The sequence below is a fragment of the Apteryx rowi genome, unplaced genomic scaffold, assembly GCF_003343035.1.
Source record: "Apteryx rowi isolate R43461 unplaced genomic scaffold, aptRow1 scaffold_552, whole genome shotgun sequence".
Taxonomy (NCBI): domain Eukaryota; kingdom Metazoa; phylum Chordata; class Aves; order Apterygiformes; family Apterygidae; genus Apteryx; species Apteryx rowi.
Genome location: NW_020450819.1, coordinates 21,413 through 40,569, shown reverse-complemented (window position 1 = coordinate 40,569; position 19,157 = coordinate 21,413). Strand labels below are relative to the sequence as shown.

The 19,157-nt window shown below is 37.3% G+C and overlaps 1 protein-coding gene across 1 annotated transcript in view; it reads right to left on the bottom strand.

Annotated features, from left to right (window-relative positions):
• The window catches only part of DISC1 (DISC1 scaffold protein), a 132,496-nt gene that overhangs the window by 94,009 nt on the left and 19,330 nt on the right, over window positions 1–19,157 (bottom strand). Inside the window, exon 4 of the mRNA XM_026081535.1 lies at window positions 16,456–16,644. Coding sequence (XP_025937320.1) covers window positions 16,456–16,644 — 189 coding nt within the window. The remainder of the gene's footprint in view (window positions 1–16,455; window positions 16,645–19,157) is intronic.

The following is a 19,157-nucleotide window of genomic DNA, read 5'->3' as shown; positions in this document are numbered from 1 at the left end:
TGGGATGATACAACTAAGTCAAGGTTACCCAGCCTTTAAGCACCACACTGAATAGGGATAACAACAGGCAAGGCAAGGAAAAGAACAGGTTCCTGATAAGAATACTGTACAGCAGCATATATTCACCAGAAAGCTGCACAGAGAGTTATCTCTAGTCAAGTTATCATGAACCAGAGCAGATCACCTCAAACCAATGAAGAGCAGTATTTTGAGTTAAAGCACTTCATTATAGCATCCATCTATTCTGGTACAGCAAAAGGACCTAGCAATATAAAACAATGCTTACTTGCCTAGCACTCAGAGATGGGTTTCCCATCTGCTTGACAACTTCGGTTACATTGCTGCTGGGAGGGGATGAGTGAAATATTGTAATTTAGTCCCTGACCGGTTACACTGCCCAACCAGTAAAATACAACCTACAGGCATCACTTGGGATAGTGAGGAGAAGGTATGTCCACAGGAGAAAGAAGCAGAAAGAAGCTTCCCACTTGGCTTATTCTCGTGCACAAAACTTCTAGTCTGGAAAAAATACTTGTCAATAAGCACTGGCCATTTTTAGCGCAAGCATCTGATTACCAAGTCCACAAATCATTCAAACAGGATGAAGAATCTTTCTGTAACTCAAGTTTGCTGCATGTGGATCACAACAAGGAACCAACCTGTTCTGTTTTTTAAAATAAGCTAATGTTAAGCATCAAATGTAAAATGGTCGGGTGATCTGGGGAAAAATACAGACAACAAAAATAATTAACAGAATAGCAAATGAAGTTAGCAGCAAAAGTCTGTCCATGCAGTTTACTTCAGGAATCATTTGCATCAAAAAAATTATTAGAAATGAAAGAACAGCATAACAGATGAAATGAGCTTATTTTGCACAAACAGAAAGCTATATATAGAACCATTACAGAAAATGCAAAGGTTTGAGCAGCGAAGAGGAAAGATAGAAGTAAAAGGTAAACAAGGGAAAAATACATGTGGACTGGACTTAGAAAAAGTGATGGCTTAAAATGAAAGCAAACGCATAACTAAGGAAGAAAAATTAAGACCAACTAAGGAGAAAATGAACAAGTTGTAAACAACTTAATGCCCAGATTTTAATGATTAATCTTTTTCCTTCTACAAAGATGCACAGCACATATTAAAGATGGAGAAGTACACACTGCACAGAAAGCCTAATGCTAGAAAAAGGGTATAAAATAAACATAGAGATGCTGAGGAAGACAGACTCTAGGGTTTCAGTCAGAACTTTTAAAACAACAGCCAAAACCCAAGAGTTTTAAAAGATACAGATTTCCTTAGTTCTTTATATTCCTTTGAAAGGCCGAAAAGAATGCCTGGTATCCTGCTTAGGTGGATGCTATAGAGGCACAACTAATCCATGTACCCTGATGGTTCTCAGCTGCAGTTCTGTGTTTTAGAGGCGTGACCAAGTATTCTAACACAGGAAAGGATCCTGGTGTCTTGGTACTTCATCCTGCAAATCTGTGAATGTATCTTCCATTCAGACCAGTAAATATTGTTTCTCAAGGTTGGGCAGACAGCTTGTAAAATGCTATACACTTTTACAGTGTTCTGTGTTTTCCTGCAGTCTCCATTTCCCAAGCCAATCCACTCATACGCTACATAAGTAACCTCAGCAGGGGTTACCAGAGGCAAAATACAAGTAGCAAAAGAATGAGATACACCTACATACCTGTGCTTTTGAGGAATTAAACAAGTCAGAGAAGATCTGGACATTGCCACTTTTTAAAGAATAAATAAATCAGCAAGAGACAGAGAGACAGACTGACTGGTCTTGGCGAATTGTGCACTGCCCTGGCAAAGGTGTGCAACTGTGTTCCACACGATTAGGTGCGCAGATGAACAGAACCTCAGACTTTTTTCAATGAACTATTGAACTATAAGAAAACAATTTCATATAGCTTCAGCTGGACAAGAAAATAAAACATGCAAAGATTGAAAAAAAGTATCGGGAGCTAGTAAATTAAAAATGAAAGCCAAAAGGGGGAGGGAAGAGAACTGGGGTGTTAGTGTAGAACGCAGTGAAATCTAATAATAAAAATGTTAATAACATTCTGGATTAGGTGTCATTCATCTAGAAAAATACCAAAATAGGAAAAGCTTTTCTAGTTATCATTATATTGAAAATACAGCTGTTCCAGAATGCAAGTCTAATAGAGGTGATTGCACCTATCCTGGCCATCTGCAAAACATAGGCTATAAGATTTCTCTGAATTAATTCCTGTTGGAACTAGACATAAAAATGAACAGCTACTGGGAATTTACAATAACCTTTGCTGAACTCTGGCAAAAATTGATTGTTCTCTCAGTTAAAAGATGAATGATTCATTTCTAACAAAAAGTTGTCAAGCTTCAATTGCTAGCCATTAGAAATGATTACTTATACTTTTGTCTATCACCATAAAGATCTCTCTACTATCAAATTTTGGTCTCTTGAGTAGGCAGTTACAGACTGCCATCAAATGATCTCAGACTTATCTGTTTACTAAGCAGAGCAGAGCAAAACACCCTGAGCCTTCTATCACCAGGCCTATCTCCCAGTCTTTTAATCTGCCTCAYGAGCCCTCTCCAAACACTTCAATTTTTGAAAGCACTAACTTCATTCCATCATTAAGAGCCATATATGATATTCAGAAAAATATGAAACAGCAAAAACTAAAAATTGTCACAAGTGCTATGTTTCATCAACATTAGGGAAATAGTTATTCACTTACAATGCAAGAAAGGCTTTGCGATAAAAATGGGAAAGACTAATTCAAATGACAATCAAAGATTTCATTAATCTTTTTCAACTACTGTCCAAACTAATTCTGTAATCTGTGCAAATACACTCAAATTTCACTCAGATAAGACAAACTCCAGTCGATGGAGATATTCTTAACCATCTGAACACCATTAACAAAGGTACAATGTTGTCTCAGGCTGCCTGTGATGGAAGAACACAAAAGTTTTAACTTGCTTCACTAGCAAAAGCTATTTAGATACATGAGCTTTATTTTCAATTTCTTTTGAGCTATTATGCATACTCTGGACAGGTTGTAGACAAAATTTTTTTTGACTACTGGCAAATTTGATCATCAAACATCTTCAGGCTACAACATCCACATACAAACCACACTTTTTTAGGCTGGTGAAAGAGACTAAGCCACCTACTTTTAGAAGCTGTCAAAAGTTCTGCTTGGCCTAAGAAAGCTGCAGAAATAGTTGCACCCCCATCTAGGATTTTGTTACTTTTAAGTTTTTTTCAAGCTTGTCATTACTTAGAAGGGAAGCAGAAAACACATGGAGAAAAAAAAGCTAAAGATACAAATATTTGAACCTATGTCTTTGTAATTCTATCTAACATGCTTAAATGGACAATACAGAGTTCAGGGATTTCTGTCAGTGTCCATGGCTCATTTAAAGGGCATCTTCCCCACTGCAATAATGTCCCCACATCTAAGAATGAGGCTGATCACTTCAAAAGCTAATCAGTTTTGATATGCTACACTGACATTTACACAACTTTTTTCATGGGTACTGAAAAGAAGGAACAAATTTCACATCAGGATTTAAATATTTTTCTGCTGGGACATGCAACTTCTCATTTCGATCACTAGATGAGAATTAATACCATTCGTATACCCACAGGACTGTACAWAGGAAACCTGAAAATGAAAGAGCCATACATTTCATTCAGATCATTCTTTTACTGCAATAACAAGAATAAATGTGATAGGTGATTTTGTTTGGAAATGCCACATTACGAATACCCTGACTTGTAAAGAAAATGATTCCTCTCCTAACTACAGAGAAACACTGTCCTAAAATAAAAAAATTCATTGCAGGAGTCATAGGGCTATAAGTTCACTGAACTAAAACTAAATGAATGTTAGCTTTTTGCCTAAAAACTACAAGATAAGATACCCGCTTTTTCTTTAATAGGAGAGGCTTGCCAGCTGTGAAATGTGTATCATTTTTGTGATAAAACAGAAGGATTTTCTAGTTAAAAGAACTTCTCATCAAGTCCTGCTCTTTATTATGTGGACAGCACTTCCACAAAAAGAATTAGGGCCTGCATCCAAGTAGCTCAGATCAAAAACGGCTTCTGGAGTTTCAATATAGCAGAATACCAGAGATGAAATCCTAAACTCTGCTGAAATTGGAGGCAGAACTCTTAACGACATCAGTGAGCCAGAATTTCAGCCTCCATGCATTTTCAAATTTCTCTTTCAAATAAAACAATCAATATCAAGAATGCAAGAGATCTGCAATTCCTGCTGTTTCCTGCAGGACTTAAAATTTTTCAAAGCTTCTGAAAGTCAAACCCACGAGTGATGTGGCTGATTGCTTATTTGCTTTTCTCTGGGATGCAGCACAGATGATTTCTTTTCTGTACAGTATTTTAAAATAAGGGGATTGGAAAGAAATTAGTAGAAAAAAATGTTTCTATTACTTTCAGTCTAGATATAGGATTGTTTATCTGCACAAAAATATGCCAAGCTTCGCCCTGTCATTTCCAACTCACATTGCTATTATATTTCAATACACCCCACTAGATAAGAGGTATAATCCMGCCAAAAGTGTATAAAGGTTGTAGTCCAAGTCATGCAATGTGTCTTCCAGCTGATAATTCCAACAGGTAATTAACTGTTTAATCTTATGCAGCTTGGCAAACACTGTTTGTTTATCTTTACCCAAGCCTTTAACACACATCAAACCAAACATATCTCCTGCAAATATGACTGAATCTTCCTTTCAGTTAGCATCATTTAGAGTTTTAATTACATTCCGCACACTACAATATTTTTGTTTAAAGAAATAAATCAGGGTTTGAACAGAAGAGGAAAAAAAAAAAGATTAAATCCTTTCAAATATCCAATTAAATGTATTTCTTACATTAAAAACTGTTTTCTGTGATCTTGGCCTATCAGTTGAAATCTGGCAGGTAATCAAAAATAATACTAATCACTCCAGCACCTGCTGTGTATCTGTGCAATTATTGCTGTCAAAATCCCTGATTTTATACTATAGTCTGCTACCACAATCTCCTGTGCGAAGCAAAGTCCTAGGACCACAGACCTCACAACAAAATCACAAAAGAAGCAATCATTATCTTCACTCTTCATATGAAGAAACTGTGGCACAAACCAATCATGAAACATGAGCAAATTCCCACTGTTCCCACACCAGTGAGAACAGAAACCAAACTGAAGCGCACACAGTTCCAGCACCTTGCCCTAGACATTAGCAATTCCTTGTTTTTCTGCCTTTTACCCCAGTTTATAACTCCAAGGAGAGAGGGAGGAAGAAAACTCTTGGATGAAGATTTTGGATTCCTGAACATGAGATACAGAGCACTTAACCCTAGATAATAAGATTTCCTTTATCTCAGAGTCATCAGTTAGGACTTACTGGAAGTACAGAAAAAATAAAAAGCTTAGGAAAAATAAAAAGCAAGAAAGGTAAAGCAATTTTCACTGGGGAATAATAATTTCTCTTTTGTGTTTAAAAAGCTCTATATTTCCACTTTTGTATCTTAGTAAAAGGTAAGAATTGCAAGAGGTTTTATATTGTAAAGCCTTCTTCAGGATAATGCATGCAGCAGCAAAATAACTTGGGGGATAAAGAGCAGCTATCCTAGAGAGCATTATAATTTCAGAGTTTATCTTCTGTGTTTATCATCAAAATTGCAAGTTCCCCATCTTTGTGCAACATTCAATAAATATTTTCTGTTACTTCGGATTTGGTTATACTTCTGTGTACCTGTGGGCATAAAGTCTGTGGCATGCCTGAAAGCCTGCATGATTCAAATAACAGTTAAACTACACAGCAGGTAGTCATTTCATTCATTTTAAGTATGTAAGTATTAAGTGAAAAGAAGCCATTTGAGGATAATAATGTCCCTATTTCAGAATATGGTAATTACGGAAACCTTCATTCAGCTTGTACCTTTACTATTGTACTTGTGATTACCTTAAAGAAAACCTTAAAACAATAACAGTAAGAAAGAATGAAGCAGAAAGATCAAACTATTCTGTGTCAGACAATCAACAGGAACAAAACCTGAAAAAAAAATGTATTTTGTAAGAGTGACATCTTGAATTACATTTAAAAGGAATGCAGGGGGTTCTTTTGCTTAGATGTTCATAATCCTAGATGCAGTAATAGAATATTATCAGTCAGTATCAAAGCAAAGATTAAATATCATGTCTCAGAAAATTATCAAACTTTTCATTCTGTCACTTAGGTGAATTTATCTTCAATGTACATAGGTCCAAATCTTTTGATTTAGGCACAAACTGCATACATTTATGCAAGCGTGGAATTAACCCTGTATACTGTAACTTGAGAACACTGAAAAAACTCTTGAATAAAAACTTTTGGGTGGAAACATATTAATGTGCTAAGATTTTTGAATCAAAATACATTCTGAAAACACACCTGTAACTTAACTTTTAAAAAGCTGAACAATAGCTTTATGCTCTGGTTCTGCTGAAGAATAACCCTGTACTAGGACACGTATTTTACATCAGTGATCCCAGATGTCCCAGAATAATATTTTCTGGCTTACAGAGTAAAAAAAAAAATTACTGAATGTACAATGCTGTATTATTTTCATCTTCAGTCTGCAAATATCCTGAACCTGTGGAAGGATAACTGTCTGTTGGCTTCATTGGAGCAATACTTGAAAATGCACTGATAATTCCTTAAATATCCTATCCATCTCTATGCTTATCCTCAAAAGAAAGCAAATGAGGCAAGCATCCTTAAGAGCATTTGCACATCCATGGGAACTGAAAATACCAAACGATCTCCTCTGTTATCAGATACCATACCATGTTAAATAACTTTAACAATACCAAAGATTCAAGAAAACAAAATGAAGCCACACTGTATGACATCCAGAATTAAAACCCTTGTTGAGAAATGAACATAACCTAAATAAAGAAACCTGTGAATGCTAGGCCACCTGCTTATTCACTTTTTCAACAAAACATCAGGTTTTTAATGGGCCAAATACTGCCTTCATACTTCCAATCAGTCAATGTTTCAGGATTAAATTGTCAAAGAAATCAGGGCTCATGTTGCAATCCCATCCAGCAGGTCCTGATCAAACACATATGGGCAATATCTATATGAAATGACAAAAGGAAGAGAAATCAGAAAACCAATTACCTAGGTGCCTCAGTTTCCTCATCTGTCAGACAGGGATAATAATATTTACCTTTCTTTGAACAGATAAGTAATTAGATCCTATCTGTTAAGTGTAACTACAGACCTTGGCAGTTTTATTGGCCCTCTTCTGAAGCCCCCACCTTCCTCAGGCACCTTCCACCTTTCTCAATAGCTCTGAGCAGCTTCAGACAGCCACAATTTTATCATTCTGCCAAAGGTGGAATTCATGCAGTGCTACATGGAGAAATGGATGCTGTATACCATGAGGAAAAAGAGAGCTTCACAATGAAATGAAACAGAATATATAGTAGCACGAAAGTACTATCAGGACAAACTCAAGAAGAAGTAGCAAATCTTTAGGACAGTTTGCTGGTTGGTAATCACCAGGGCTAATTTAGTGCTAAAGTAGTTTAGAATAGCATATGGGAACCTATCCTGTCAGATGAGCAGAAGGCATTTTCTTTTTTTCCTTCTTTTCTAATGCTAGCATTCTGGCATCCCAGCATCTCACTTCCTCCAAAACTAACCATACTTATCAAAAAATGACAGTATCTTCTCAGAAGACCCAACTGCAAAATTAGAATCTAATGAAGATTGATTAAAACTGGTGATATGTACTTCCAAATTCATTGCTGTGTTGCTTCATATTTATGCTGTTGCAAGTCTATCATTTGAAACAGATTTACACAAAAAAGTGGAGTGATGCAGAAACCTAGAATGTAGATGGCAAACCAAGAATTATTTGACACTACACACACAACAAAAATTTAACACCCTCAATATATAGCTGGCAATAGCATTTCAGACGCAAAGGAAAAGGTTATGGCATGGTTTAAGAACTTTTTGTTTGTTTTTTATGCACAGTTGCACATTAAAGGGYGCATGTTGTATGATAGGGTTGAAAGTTGCTTACTGAATTTGGATGCCCCCAACTTTCACTATAGCAGAAGGTCTTTCAATAGCACTTTTAACCACCAGATTACCTGCCATGATTCCAACAGAGCCACTCTATATTTCTTACAAACTTACAAAACCTTGATATCTTCACTATTTTTCCTAATTAAAGAGAACATCACCATTTTTCCTGAAAAGAGCCATCATAAAACTTCAGACCAAGTTTCATTTCTTACACCTAGTACATAACCACCTCTATGACTGCAGAATCAGTACCATGACATTTAAGGAGTTTATTACTCTGTTGTATCAGGTTCTACTGCTGTCTACAAAGAAGGGGAGTATTGCGAAGGTATATAAAACATTTCAGTAAAGATCATGAACCAACAGATCTCAGTAGAAAGAAATGGAAGAGAAGCTCACCTTTGAGCATCAACACAGAAATGGCCTGATCAAAAGACTCCTATAGGTACTTTGAACCAAGCTACTGTGTCAGTTCAAGTTGCCTGAACACTCATTTCATATTCTCTGTATTACAGATATTTGCATCTAATTATACAGAACAACCCAGTTAAATTTAACACTTCCACTGCTTTTATATAAAGTAAACCTCTATCCTTTAAAATGAAAAATCATTAAGTATTTTACATATTGAATTGAAAAACACCAAACAAGATGACCTTTATAATCACCATTATGAGAAACACAATTGCAAGTGACTCAAGACATATGGCCAACCTAATTATGCTAAAACAGATGAGTTTCCAGTTTTTTCAATTCTGACAAAATTAATGTCTAAAATAAAAATATACTGTACTTTTTGCTTGTAGAAAATGCTTAGAAGAACTTAACTCTTTATAAATTACTAAATTCTTACAGTTTATATTCATCAGAAAGACAACTCCATAACACATTAAAAAAAACCTATTACAGTAAAAATTATTTAACAGATCTCTTAATCAGAAAACCATTTTAACTTATTTTATATAGATTTTGGGGGGAGAACAACATGGAATGAAAACCAGCAGTCCAAAACTGATCCTCAAAGCTTGATAACAATTTGAAATACAGGGATAATCATTAATGAATTACAAGACTAAAAGAAGTATATGGTTACACTTAACCCAAAAGATCCCAAGTGCTTTACAAATGCCCACAAAAATTGAGAATCATGCCGACAACCAATGAAATGCAGACAAACATGCAATGTGCATAATGGCACAACTCAGAGCAAAAGCAGAAATAACAATTTTTCAAATGAAACAGCAAAGAGTACCAGTGGGCAGAATGCAATTACTCATAATGTATTTGGCCAAGGCAATAGAAACAGAGATCTGCAAGTTTTTTATTTTTTTAATTTTTTTAACATGGACCTGGCTTTTACATACTGCCTGACAAAAGACTGCTGAGTGCTACTTTGGAGCATCAGTTGAATGTCAACTCAGAGTAAAGACTGACCAGCTGCACTGCCAGTGCCACTTCCTCCATCACCACCTAGCATTTTATACATTTTGTGAAAGCTAAACAGAGTAAAAGCTAGCTAAATCTGACAAGATCACTGTTAAAAGAGAGATGGCCACAGACATGCAATAAACCATTCCATCCCACCTCTCATTTGAATGACAACCAGCATTTCAGATACTTATGACACATGGAACATAATGACCTTGCACAAATTAAAAGTGGACACACAATGAGACTCCGAACAGCTTCTTCCTCATGGAAGCCCATCTGTTACATGCTGTGTGGTTTTCCTTTAATGATTTATTTAAACAGAAGCAATCAAAAGGTTCATCTTTTCAGTTTAAAATCAGATAATCACTCAGACAYGAGATGAACTGTGGAAAGAATATGGAAAGCCTATTTGGCACAGAAAAAAACAACATTGAAGAAACATTACAAACACAAGCTGGAAATCAGTAAAGAAAAAGGTGGAATAATTTTTTCAAAGCACAGACAGATGCTGAAATGATATTTTTTGAAATAATTAAGAACGCTAGGGAGTTTTAATAGCTTTTAGACCTTTCCAAAAAGTGTTACAAAAATCAAAGTTAGAAAGAAAAATAGCAGTTTTTGTATAACAACTTTTATTAAAAACAAATATTTAAATTAAAAAAGAAAGGTTTCCCAATGAGAAACACTTTGCACTTACTTCTGTTATGAGACTTTTGATGCTGAATCTGTCAGAATAAAACTGTGCCTTTAAAAGGGAATAAAAGTACTTTACAGTAAATACTCATTAACAGTTAGGTAAATCACATCCTATACAATTGTGCAAGAAACAGAGAACCTGTTTTTCATAAATACTTTTTGTATGCAAAGCCTGTATTATTTTAAGCAGCACTCCTAGTGCTTTTCTGTTGTCCACATGAATGTTAAGTCTGAGAGTAATTAATTTTATCCTGCATAATGGCCAAATATAGAGCTTTTGAACAATGTCTGTAAAAAGAGTAGGAGAATTTTTGTTATTCTTCAATGTACATTCTGAACAAACTATACCACATTTCAGCTTTAAGCAGCCAAGCACGCTTTTCAAAAAATAAAAAAGTAAATAAAAATRGACATGGATAGGTTTCTCTTCAGGTACAGGACAAATAGCTAGGAGATATTCTGTGCAAGCATGCAGAGTATGTTCATTGAACAAGAGTAAGAAAAACTGAGTGTGAAAGCATGCTACATGCATTTCAGAAAGGAAAATTCCAGCTTCCTAAGCTAACCCTCTGCTACATCCAATACATTATTTAATAAATATATCTGTTCATCTCCAGGAAAACTCAGCCACTCTACAAGCAGGCTGGTTAAGAGCTTTAGCACCAACACAAGCAATTTCTAAGGCAATAAAGCTCTCAGTGATGTTAACGAGAGTTCAGCAGTAAAGACTGAAGTATCAGCTTCCAAACAATGGTTATAAAAAGGGTTAATAAGCTGCTTTGACGCACATAATAGCCTTTATTTTATATTTCCTCTAGAAATTCATTCGGTATAGAAATTCTACTCACAGTGACTTGGCAAGGTCAACCTAACAATTAGATCATGTAATAGGGCCCCCCCTAGTTTTGTGCATACATACATTACTTACCAGTAGATGTTTTCCCCAAAGTGTATGTAATAGAGGCAGAAATTGGCTGAACGCAGCCAGAAAAGGGACTCGGCATATGAAGCCAGCAAACCTGCCCTTCAATGCTGGTAATGAGGAAACTGAGGCAAGAGGGTAGCTTTCATTTCCAGCCCTAGGTTAGAAATGCCAATCAGTGCAAGCCAGGATTTTTAAGTGCAATCCAGCAGTTTGGCAGACAGGCAAGTAATTAAGTTTCACTTGTCTGGAACAAGGTTTTGGCTGTTCTGGGCTGCAAAGCAATTATCTTCCTCGCCATAACAGAGCCCTTTGACTTCATAAGGCAGGCCTGGTCAACAGTAAAGCACAAGATCTTCAAAGATTTTCTCAGAACCATTATGTCAAAGGCTATAGAAATTCCTGTGGTCTAGAAGAATGCAAAGCTCATCACAAAGTATCACTTAATTTCAAATCTGTTTATTTAAAGTGATTAATTTAACTTGCTAGAGCATCAATCAGGAAACTTGGCTTCACTACCATTTCAAGTAAAATTACATGACCTCTCTGTTTCTCTGGTTTTTGTATGTGTAAAATGGCAATAATAGTAAATCGCTTCTATAAAAGTGCTCCGATGCCCTCAAAAGAAAGTTACTATATAAAGGACAAATTAGTACTATTCATCCTAAAATACTAATCAATAAGTTACTTTTTGATGCTTCTATTATCCAAAGGGAAAAAATATCTTTGAGCATCTCTAAAAATATGAAAGGATTTTTATCAAGTCTCCTTTGTAGAGAACACTGACAGCTCTCAGCACAGTAAGCTAAGCCTGATTTTTGCAGTACATCTGCAATATCTTTTATACTTGGGCAGCTGGCACAAAGTGAGAAAATTCATTAACATGCTAATGATGCATCCTGTTTAAAATTCCAGCTCTGATTATTGTGTGATTAAGTCTCTTCCCTTGACGTCTGCTTTCTTATATCGACATTACTGTGAGAAATCAACAATTATTAATGAAGAAAAAACAGGTGACCAATTTATACACAAGAGAGACAAACACATACACACATTTTAGTGTTCCAATTTTGTTTAAAAAAAAAAGATATTTTCAGGCAAACTGGTATTATCTTCAGTTCAACAGCCATTTCAAAATAAATTTTTTAAGAAGTTCACAGGCACAAAAGATAGCAGTTGAAGATGACGTAGAAAAGGCTGCGTGTAGAAATACCTATGCAGAAGGTTTTAAGGAGCTATAAGAGAAAAGAGGGAGGGCTCCTGAGGTAGGAAAAGTAGAAGATTATTCCCTGGAAACAATATGAAAGCAAGAATGAGAGCAGGCAACTGCTCAGGGCACCCAGTCGATCCAGTTACCTCTCCAGGAGAAAAATAAGCATCTCCTTCATAGAGTGAAAGACATTTCAATCCCCTAACTCATTTAAACTAGCATAAACCTTCCAAGAAGAGAAGACTTAGGGACTGTTTTCTCTGCATCACTTTCAGTAACCTTTGTTCAGTCTGTGGCAGACATTTATTTCATAAATAGTAGAGCCAGGTCAAAGCGTGGCAGAGCTCGCCCACAACTGCCAAGAGGAGGAATCGCAGGAACACTCCCAGCCTGCTTTAGCACATACATCAACCAGGCTAGCCCAGACCATTTGTGCTGTTTAAGTTATCCCATCTCATTTTGCCTAAGTTCCCACACACTCCCTTATTAACTGTGAGCAGTTAATGGAGGACAGCAACACCCCCAGCTAGTGCAGTTAGATGGAGAAAGGATTTCTCTCCCTGGTTGGTAGCTCAAGAGGGAGAAGTCAAACTGAACAGTAACGGTCTGCACAAAGCAACAGTACCCATCGCTCATGCTAATTTTAGCTGAGCCCAGAGCAGCTGAGCCCCGGCTGCATTACTAGCTCGAGCAGCAGGAGCGTTTCAGGAGCCGTCTTGCTGCCAGACCACGCTCCTGCAAAATCGTGCCATCACCAAAAGCAGCAGGTCCACATAATCCCCGCCACAAGCCGTGCGGCTGTGTAACCTCCAGTCAGCCCAGCAGGCGCTCGGGGCAGGCTAGCAAGCCCCGCCAGAGCCAGGCTTCGCACCAGCACAGAGCTGGTGGCTTGCAGGCAGATGGGGCACCGTCACCTTCCCTGGGGCAGCGGCAAAGGCGGAAGTGCCTTTTGCAGCAGCAGCAGCGCAGATTTTACTGGCTTTCGCCAACAACAAAACCTGGAGCCTGGCTTTCCCACTAAGTCCTGCAATAAGTCAGCTAGCTCCAGCTTAAAAGTATAATCAGCTCTGGGATGTCTGTGTACAGCCTTGCACTAGCCTAGGGGCAAGGCTCTAATTACACTCGGAGCTACTGCCACARTGAAAGAGAAAAGCCTGTCGAGACCTGAATTCAGAACTGTGAAAGGAAAATGGAGGAAAAAAGTCCAAAAGTCACAAATAGATTTGTTGCAGATTGCTGGGGAACTGGTTCAACTTTTGGGGACGTAGATGCACTAGTTATAATCTYGCTAGTGCTGATAACACAAAGGGAAAAAAACTCCTGGGCTGTGCTGCTGCATTTGGACTGCTATTGCCAGGGTTAGCTCTGCTACTCCGGCTCAAATCGCACCTTTCACAGTGCAGACAAATCCAACACAATTATCTTTGGTTCCTTTAAACAGCAGCAGCAAAAATACCTCAGCTCACTGCAGGTACACCCTTCATATTATCCTTTACGCAAAAACTCTGCATCTTATTTCACTGCTCAACATTTGGCAGCTCTCTTTTCACCCTAATATTTCCAGTACAGGATTATGGCTTCATATACACTAAATTGGCAAAACCCAACGCTAGCAGAGAAAACAGCAGCTCTGCTCTCCCTCTCACTCCTGCTGCCTGTTGCAAGCCTCATGCTATATATTCCCTTGAAAGGGCACTACTGTTTGTAGGACCATGTGGTGAAGCCATTAGGGAACCGATTAAAATAAACCTAGGGAAGTAAGAAGAGAAGGAAAGGGAGAAAAGGAAGAGAGACAAGAAAAGTGAGTGTGAAATAACAGCTTTTAAAAAGAATATTGGCAAGACAGGAATGTTCAGGGAAACTTATCAAACTGGAGGGAAGGGAAACAGTGCTGTTTGGGTGTTACTTCCAGTTCCCCAAAATTCTCCCTCTTCCACTTCCAAAATTGCTTTTAAAAAAGAACTTCCACCTTATTCAAGTGGAAGTTGCTTTTTCATTTTCTCTTCTTTTTTTAGTGTAAATATATATTAGGATGAACATTAACATCTCGAAAAGTCAATTCGTTTAAGTTTTCAGTTGTTAAAAGTTGCAAACTGCAACAATTGCCCTGAAAAAACAATCCCCATTCCCAGTCAGTCCACCATAGACAACAGGGTGCAGCATCCAACAACATAAAAGACAGCAACAGCCACAGCAAAAATCTCCTCAATCATAATATACTATCTGTGGCTTTAACTATCCCACAGTAACAAAATTCTGTTCCCACTGTTTATGCTTTACTCTCCAAACATAAAAGTACTGTACAAAACAACAACCAGTTCATAAAAGTGGATGTCTCCTTTAAGACACAATGTGTTTACTATTTTCCAGAGTGTAACAGAAGGCTTTTTTTTAATTAAATGTGTTGGTATCAATCTCATGCTAGTGTTCACAAACTTAAAGGAGTTTCCATTCTTTAAAGAAGAAAATGGTGTAGATTACATGCAAGAGGGGCAGGGATGAGGACAAGGAAAGATCCCAGATTTCAATTTATAGATCTCTGATGAGGATGTGCTTAATAGAGTTTTATTTTACACAAGGATAAAATTTCTCTTCTAACTCCTACAGAATTACAATAAATTTAAAGAACAATCCACTTGGTAAACATCCTGTGTTTTGCAATTTATTCTCATAAATTGTAGGACAGTAGAGGTCAGAACAAGATGACACTTCATTGCAGCTACAAAAATGCAAAGGAAAAAAGAGTCTCTGAACTGCTACCAGTTCTGTGACTTCAGCAACAGTCTTATATAGGTTTTGTTTGAAACTCTGCTGAATAAAAATACAAATGAGAAGTGTTTCCCCCCCAAAAAATCCAACAAAACTGTGTGTTACAGGATGCTTCATTGTCCTAGAAACAAGTAGCAACTAAATGGACAGCTCAGAGGGTCAGAACCCTTTTCCACCCACCTGCAAATCCAAGCAATGAGGAAGCACTGCACAATGTGGTTTTGGATCACATTACTTAGGTATTAATGTACCTCTTTGATGAATATTGTTAAAACTTTTAGCCATCTAGTTTCTAAGAAAGCAAGTTCTTATCTAGGAGTATACATGTATTCTTCTGCGTATTTTAAAGGGTATTATCACTTTAGACATGTTCAGTTGTCTGCAAAACGTTTTGTTTCTAAGATAACTCTGCCTATCTACTTGCCTATGAAGAGACTTCATATTCTTTTAAAACTGAGGCACTTTTCTGTCCTCAACCAACCTCTGGTCCATAAGATCATGAAAAAGCAAAGATATTCAAACCCCTAGAGCTTTAATGAATCTCTCAGATTTATACTTACCTGTTTAGAGGTAACCATAGTAACTGTACATTTGTAATCAGTAAATTAAAAGGCTGAGTAACATTTAAATCAAGCAGCAAGGCCACTTTATCTGCATAGCTTCAGGAGGGGGGACATTAGACAGAGAGGATTGGCCAAGCCCAGAGGCTTTGCTACTTTGTTAATTTGTCTGTAGTTTTTCCCGTAATTGCAGATAACTTCTCCAATTCCACTATGACACTGCAATCCAAGTACACTGCTTATGGGTATATGCGAGCTGTGTTTGTTAAGCTGTTTAAATCCTCCCAAGCAAAAACTTAATAAAGAACCCTTGCCTTCAGAACCATGCACCCCTTTCACCTCGCACATTTAGAGCTACCAGGAAAAGCTTTATTGAATACATTGCTATTGTTGTTACATTCAGCATCATCTTCTGCTTACACCTAAAAGATTATTTATGTGTATTTCACTGTATGCGAATATATGCAGGGCATCATCATCATTATTACAACACGGGGCTTAGAAAAGTAAGTGTTTGAGAACTGGGCTAAGAGAGATCTCAAAACCAGTATTTTGCCAGGATACTCCTCCTCTTCCTCAGCTTCCCCCTCCCCCACCAGCGACCAGACAAAGCTGAAGATCATGTGCAGCATATTGCTTATCTAGGTCCTGGCCAAATTTTCCTCTAAAAAACTGTACATTTTGTGAAATGCAGGGTGGCTCATCAAACCCAGCAGACTTCTAGATGCCCACGATGGAGCAAAAGCTGTAATCGCCTGTGAATTACTTACCAAAGGTGGTCTCTCCCTGCTCAAGTTCTTGTTTCAGTCTGTTGTAATCATCTTTAATTCTCTCTAATTTTTGGACATTTCTGGCACTCAACACCAACAGCTCATTGAGAAGTCCTTCCAGCCCCTCCTTCTCAGATGTTAATGATCTTATTTCTTCTGTCAGATCCTTAGCTGTCCCGAAATTACTTCCTGCATGTCCATTCGGGGCAGAGGGAAGAGGGAGGAAGAGACAATGAAGCAGACATTTGCAACATCAGTAGGTTACACAGAAAACAAGGGAAATTAAGCAACTATACTCTGCAAAAGCAACTAAAAGACCAGATCAGAAAAAAAAAAAAAAAGACTGTTTTGCAGTAAGACTGAACAGCTTGCAAGCATCCATTTTATTAAACTACTACAAAAAGAATCACAATTGTAGGAGATTTAAATTCATACATACAGAAATAGTCTTTTTTTATTGCTACCATTTACATTTTTAGAGAAAATCTATTTCTAAGGCCTGCCCTGCAGAAAATGTTAGAGTGTAATTCATGGATCATTGTGCTGTAATCAGTCAGACCATCTGCAGTTTTTGGAGGATACCTCAACTCACAATGTTTTTGAAATAGATGCTATCAATCTGCTAGACTCTAAAATATTTCTCCTTGAACAAAGAAGCACCACGCAGTTCTTCATAATAAGCACCAGAAGGTTGTTCATAAATGACACATCACGTTTCTTAAGTGGCAGGCACCAACTAAAAGGAACATCAGAAGAAAATTCTGAGCGAACATATTTAAAAGTCACAACTCTCCACATCGGGCTCTCCCTGAAGCATGGGAGAGACCAGCAGAATACCTAGGTATTGCCAGCTCACATTGCTCTGGAGTCTTTAAAAAAAGTTCAGCTCCTTTGGACACGGAACCAGAGTCCAAAGTTCAATTCCCAACTGGTTTACGCTGTAGCATATAACATTAGCCACTTAATCTTTCTCAAACACAGTTTTATAAGAACAGGGATAGGCATGTTTCCTTGCTTCATAGAGAAGTCTTAGGTATAAATATACTAAAGATGGTGAGGGGCTCAGCTACTAAACCATTTTTAAACAGTAGTAACTATTGCTATGCTACATTTATACAGCCGTACATGTGTCTTTTTTAATGATTTAACTACTTGTTTTAAAAAACAAAAATACTTCCATCAACAGAATACTTGCACTGAGAAATCGTTTCCATGTAGACTTGTCGGACACAAGACAGAATATCCCCAGCACAAGAACAGAGCTCTAGCGTTGTCCTAACTTAAGTAAAATTTAGCAGTTTGATCTAGTAAGTAAAGGCATTTAACATTTACAAATTTAGCCTTGATCCAAATATTGATGAGATGCACATCCAGTCACACATACAGGGTGCCTCATCGGACTACAAAGTATATGCAATGATTTCAGACTCCGTAAATAACTTTATAATACCAGCATTATTCAGATATTAAATTATCCTTTTTTTTCCAAAAATATAGTAAGACGTTGCTTACAGACAACAGATAAATTCAAAAGTTTATTTTAGAAAATTAAGGTACATTCCAAAACATCAGATCCACATCAGAGCTTCCTAAATTGTAGCACTACTTCCCTTTTGCCTGGCTGTCTCAAAAGTGTTGGTCACAAAGTCTTAAAGAGAAATGCTGGGCTGCTGTTCAGTTCCTCCAGGACAAGGGAGCAAGAACTGGATGCAAGTATTTACACTAGTCAGAAGACTCCAAACTGCCTTTAGTCACTGACAGCGGCTCCATTCCTCCAGAGYGCAGGAGCAGACAGAAACACTCAGAGCCAATATTAACAGCCATCATCCTGAAAGATGCTGCTGCCAACTCAGCTGGGCCATATAGAGGCAGATGTGCCAAAAGGAGATTGCATTTTTCAAAATTTTGGAAAAGACTGTATAAAGTAAGTCAGGTTTAAATATAAAACATTGCTAAGCATGGTGGCCAGTGTTTTTTTAATTTAGTCATAAGAGGTAAATGTACTGTCGAGCCAACCCTTTTTCCTACTTAAAGGAGCCAAATTCTTTTTTTGTTTTAAGAATTGAAAACTTCTTCTCTACTTCACAGCTAAAGCCCTGTTTGCCAGTTGTAGCCTACAAAGAATTAAACAATTAAATACTTACAAATATGCTTTACGATTAAGAGGATGTAACAGTTTTCAAACGCATTTATGTAGGCAAAACAGTGCAAATTTTATCACCTTAGTCTGTCATGTGTTTCCAAATGGGTAAAACCTGGCAGAAGGATAAGCAAGACAAAAATCCCTGGAAAAACGGCAGATATTCAGATGTTTCTAAGGCAGCAAGACTTACAGTTAAATGCTGCACCTTTACTGCACCTGAACTCATCCCAAGCATCAGTGAACAGGATCCTTAATAATACATGAGGACAAGATATTCTTCATTAGAAGCTGGAGCCTTCTCTGACACTTCAGAAATCAGCAAGAAGAAAGGTATGGTATTATACATGAAAGTTTTATACATATTGAATGGATCTTAATTCCCAGAGGGGAAGTTTATATCAAAACTGAGCCTATGAGGAAATGGCATCAGACGTATGCCCAAAAGCCCAAACTGTCTGATGTAGATTTTCCTGACAGCAGAAATGCCTGAAAAGCTGCAGTGAAAATTCAGAAGAGCATATACAGATTGATGCTCCACCAAGTATCATCACTGAGCTTC